The 4,280-nt window shown below is 43.4% G+C and overlaps 1 protein-coding gene across 1 annotated transcript in view; it reads right to left on the bottom strand.

Moving 5' to 3' along the window:
- The window catches only part of Itgam (integrin subunit alpha M), a 52,788-nt gene that overhangs the window by 7,226 nt on the left and 41,282 nt on the right, over positions 1-4,280 (bottom strand). The window contains exons 15-16 of the mRNA XM_004622996.2: positions 1,525-1,655; positions 1,271-1,431 (exon numbers count right to left, since the gene is read on the bottom strand). Coding sequence (XP_004623053.1) covers positions 1,271-1,431; positions 1,525-1,655 — 292 coding nt within the window. The remainder of the gene's footprint in view (positions 1-1,270; positions 1,432-1,524; positions 1,656-4,280) is intronic.

Here is a 4,280-nt window from a genome sequence, read left to right as displayed (position 1 = left end):
TACAGCTCAGGCAGGCTTTGAGTTCACTTCATAGCCCAGGCTGGTCACAAACTCACAGCGATCCTCCTGCCTCAGCCTCCCAAGTGCTGGGATTACAGACATGCACTACAATGCCATATATCTTTTATGATCGGTCTGTACTCTTTATTCTTTTTTTCTCTGTGCGTTAATCTGAGAAGTTTCAATGAATTAATCTTCCAGTTTTCTGTTCTAATCTGCCACCAAATTTATTGAATTCTCAATTTCAGTCATATTTTTCATGGCTAGAATTTCCTTTTGACTTTATTTTATGATTTCTGAGCCTTTACTCAAGTTCTCCATCCTTTCTCTTTTTTTCCCCCTTAAATATACAAGGTGCATCTTTAAAAATTCCTATCTGATCCCTCTAACTTGAGAATCATGACCCATGAGTCCATTTCTACTGTCGGTTGTTTCTCTTGGTTGCTAGAAAGACAAAGGTCTTTACCAAGAACCTCTTAAATTTCTGACTCCTCACCACTGAAAAGCCACTTAATCTTCTGCTCAGATGTTTAGTTTTGCAGGGGTTATTTTCTACTGGGTTTCCTGCATAATTGACCTGAGACTTTATAACTTATGAACCAGCCAATGACAAGAATAAAGAGTACAGTCCATTTTCAAGGTTCATTTGGTGGTGTCTTTTCTGCTGTTTCTTACTTCCCAAAACTTTTTTGTTTTGTTTTATTTTGTTTTTGGAATGTAGATAGTTTAAGCTGACCTTGAACTCACTATATAACTCAGGTTGGTCTTGAATTTGCAATGATCCTCTGTCTCTCCTACTAGAGTTTTTTTTTCTCCTCTTTCTATTTCTAATACTGTGATCATTATTCTCCCACCCCAAGCATGACTCTACTGTTTGAGAGAGAGAGAAAAAGAAAAATTGAGGTCACTCTTGATACAAAGCAACCCTGAATACTTTATGAATTTGTGTTTTAGCTTCATTAACTCAATCTCCCCAAATGAGTTCTCGCTCCACTTAAAACATATATGAACCTCCTTTCTTCACAGGTGTGGGGCCCCTTGTTTCTTGGGGAACTGAAAAAGTCAGAAAGTGCCATCTGCTCATGTCTCCGCTGAGGTTTGCTGGCTGTCCCTACCCAGCAGGGGAGCAGCCTGTTCCCTCCAGCCAAAGTTGGAAGAGCCTGTTGCGCCAGCTAGAATTTTCCTTTGGGTTTCTAGAAGGCTGGAAGACGAGCCAGCTGTCAGTGTCCCCAGTCACTTATCCCTTTGAGTCTTACCTCCCAGGTCTCACCTCTTAGCTGGTCCCGTGTGGTCTTGCGGACATGGAGGCAGACTGTGACCTCTCCAGCATTCTTGTTTATCGCTGCCTGCTCCTGACACTCAAACACATTCCTTGCCACCTCCCTGGGTGTGAAGTTCATGGTTGCATCTACTCTCAGCAATGGCTGGGATCTGCAGGGACAGCGTGGGGCCAACCCAAGACTTAGGGCAGTAAAGAAACTCCTTCAGGGAGAAGAGCTGGCGTGTTGCTAAAGAAGTTCTCACCTGAGCAGAAATAAGTGTCCCTGGGCCCCCACAGCCAGGTCCATCAGTCCATCCATTGTGAGATCCCGACCCCCGCTCAGGGACTGCCCAAAGTACTGGAGCCTGGTGGCCAGCTGGGAGCCTGTGATCCGCTGCCGGGCAGCAAGAGCAGGAGAGAAAGGAAGGAGAAAAAGCAGGAATATTGTGTAACTAAATCCTACGAGGTGACATGCCTAGAGTTCTCTGGGCTCAATCCAATCCTCACTTCCCACAAGTCTCCAAGGATTTATGGCAATTTAGACCTTACAAAGGGATGACTTACCTGTAAGCCACAACCTCAAGACAATACCCAAAATTCCCATGAACTACCTGGGTTTCCTCGAGAAAACAAAAAGATTTACAAGAAAGTAAAACTATATAATCTGGCTCAGCTGTGGCCCACTTGCATGGTCATAATAATGCAGGCCCTGAATATGGATCTTGACAGGCTCGGACTCAAAGTCACCTGGACACCCTGCCGCACTCTCGCTCTCAGCCCCAGGTCGGGGCCAGAGCACAACCCCAACCCCACCCCATTCTGTACCCTGGTTTCAGCTCACTTCCCCTTGACCTGGGCAGAAAAACCACAGAAACTCTCCTTTGTTAACATCAAAAGTCCCCCAGAGAGCCAAGACTAGCTCTCCCTCAGCTATTCCAGCCCACAAACACCCTCCCACAAGATCCCTTACAAGCCCTGTGCTTTGCCTTGTTCGCTACTGTTTTGGTCCGCTAGAAAGCCTGCCCACTTGCTCCTACCTCCAATAAATCTTCTCATGTCAGAATGCCTGGTCTGCTCAGTTGCATGGGTTCGTACCTAACAAATCTAACTAAACTTATCATATAAATATAAAGTGTGTGCAAGGAGAGACGACAGAGCATCTGTGTGGCAAGAGACTGCAAGAGCACTGTCCTAATCTTCAGCAGTGAGGAGTTGACGCTAAAACTCAAGACGTAGCACAATTTTCTTTGCCCATTCACCCATCAGGGGCCCTTCATCTTGTTGATAGTATTGCAATGAACAGACCCAAAAGTGTCTCTGGTATAGTGACTTAATTTCCTTTGGCTATAAGCCCAGGAGTGAGATTGCTGGTTTATCAGATAGTCCTACAGTTCTCAATCTGAGAAGCCTCTTCCTGATTTACCTTCTCACCAACAGTGATCGAGAGCCCCCCTCTCTCTCCGTATCCTCACCAACACTTGTCTTTCTTATTGTTTTTTATAATTGCTATTGTAACTGGGGTAAGATGGCATCTCTTTGTGATTTTGATTTACATTCACTGGATGTTCAATGATAGCGTTTTTCCATGTATCTGTTAGCCATTTGTATAAGACACATCTAAATGGATCTTTTTTTATTTTTTATATGGATCATTTGTTCTTCTTTTTTTTTTTAAAGACAGGGTCTGACTATGTAGCCCTGACTGTCCCTGAACTTACTACGCAGCCCAGGCTGGCCTTGAACTCACAGCGATTCTCCTGCCTCAGCCTCCCAAGTGCTAGGATAACTGGTGAGCCCCATCACAGCCAACTATTCATTCATTTTAACTGATACATAGTTAAAATGGTACACACACACGATGGGCCATTACTCAACCAGAAAAAGAATGAAATTCTGTCATTTCTGGCAATGTGGATAGAACCGCAGGACATCACACTAAGTAAATAAACCAGACACAGAAACAAAAACTACCACATGTTGGCACTCATTTACAAAACTAAAAAAAAAAAAGACATGGTGACATAGAAGAAGGGTGAATAGTGATCACTAGAAATGGAAAGAGTGGGACAAGGGAACCCAGAGAGGTTAGAGAATGGCTATCAAGGGACCGGGGAGATAGCTCAGTAGAATAAGCACTTGCCTGGCAAGCCCAAGATTCTGAGTTCAATCCCTGGTACCAGAGAGAGAGAGAGAGAGAGAGAGAGAGAGAGAGAGAGAGAGAGAGAGAGAGAGAGAGAGAATGGCTACCAAGATTAAGTCAGGTAAGAGGAATCTGTTCTGGTGCTCTTTAGCATACTTCAGTAATTATAAGCTACAACAATTAATGATAATGGCAAATGTTTGAGGAAATTGAAATGCTAATTACCCTAATTTAATTAGTACATGTTGTACATGTTTAGCCTATTATCATACCTCATAAATGTTACATATCAATTAGTTTAAAATATTTTTAAAGAAATTGTGAAAATAATCGTGTTATTTAAACATATAAAGTATAACTGAAGGAGCTGAAAGTGGTCCTCGAGAGGAGGACGTAAAGCAGAAATCATAACCTCAAAGGGAGTTGTTTTACTGGATTAGATTTTTTTTCTTTGTATTTTAGAGAAGGGCCTACAGGGTGTTCAGAGTCTCACTACTAGGTTGGACTTGTAGTGATTCTCCTGTTTACAGCCTCCCTAGTGCTGGGATTACAGGCATGTGCCACCACTGCCCAGTCTCAGTGCGCCCAGGGGCAGGGCCGGCACAGCACACCCAGGGATCGAACCCAGCCCCTGTGCCTATAGATTAGACTTTTAAACCTACTTTAACTTTTCAAATTATGTACAAGAATGACCTTGAAAAATGACTGTAAGTAATAAATGCATAAAAAATGTTGTTAAGAAGACTGGGCATAGTGGCGAATGCCTGTGATCCCAGCACTTGCGAGGCTAAGGCAGGAGGGTCATTGTGAATTCAACACCAGCCTGGGCAACAAAGTGAGATCAAGGCCGGTAGATAGATAGATAGATAGATAGATAGA

The sequence above is a fragment of the Octodon degus genome, unplaced genomic scaffold (assembly GCF_000260255.1).
Source record: "Octodon degus isolate 3935 unplaced genomic scaffold, OctDeg1.0 scaffold00001, whole genome shotgun sequence".
Classification (NCBI taxonomy): domain Eukaryota; kingdom Metazoa; phylum Chordata; class Mammalia; order Rodentia; family Octodontidae; genus Octodon; species Octodon degus.
This window is presented reverse-complemented; position numbering and strand designations above follow the sequence as displayed.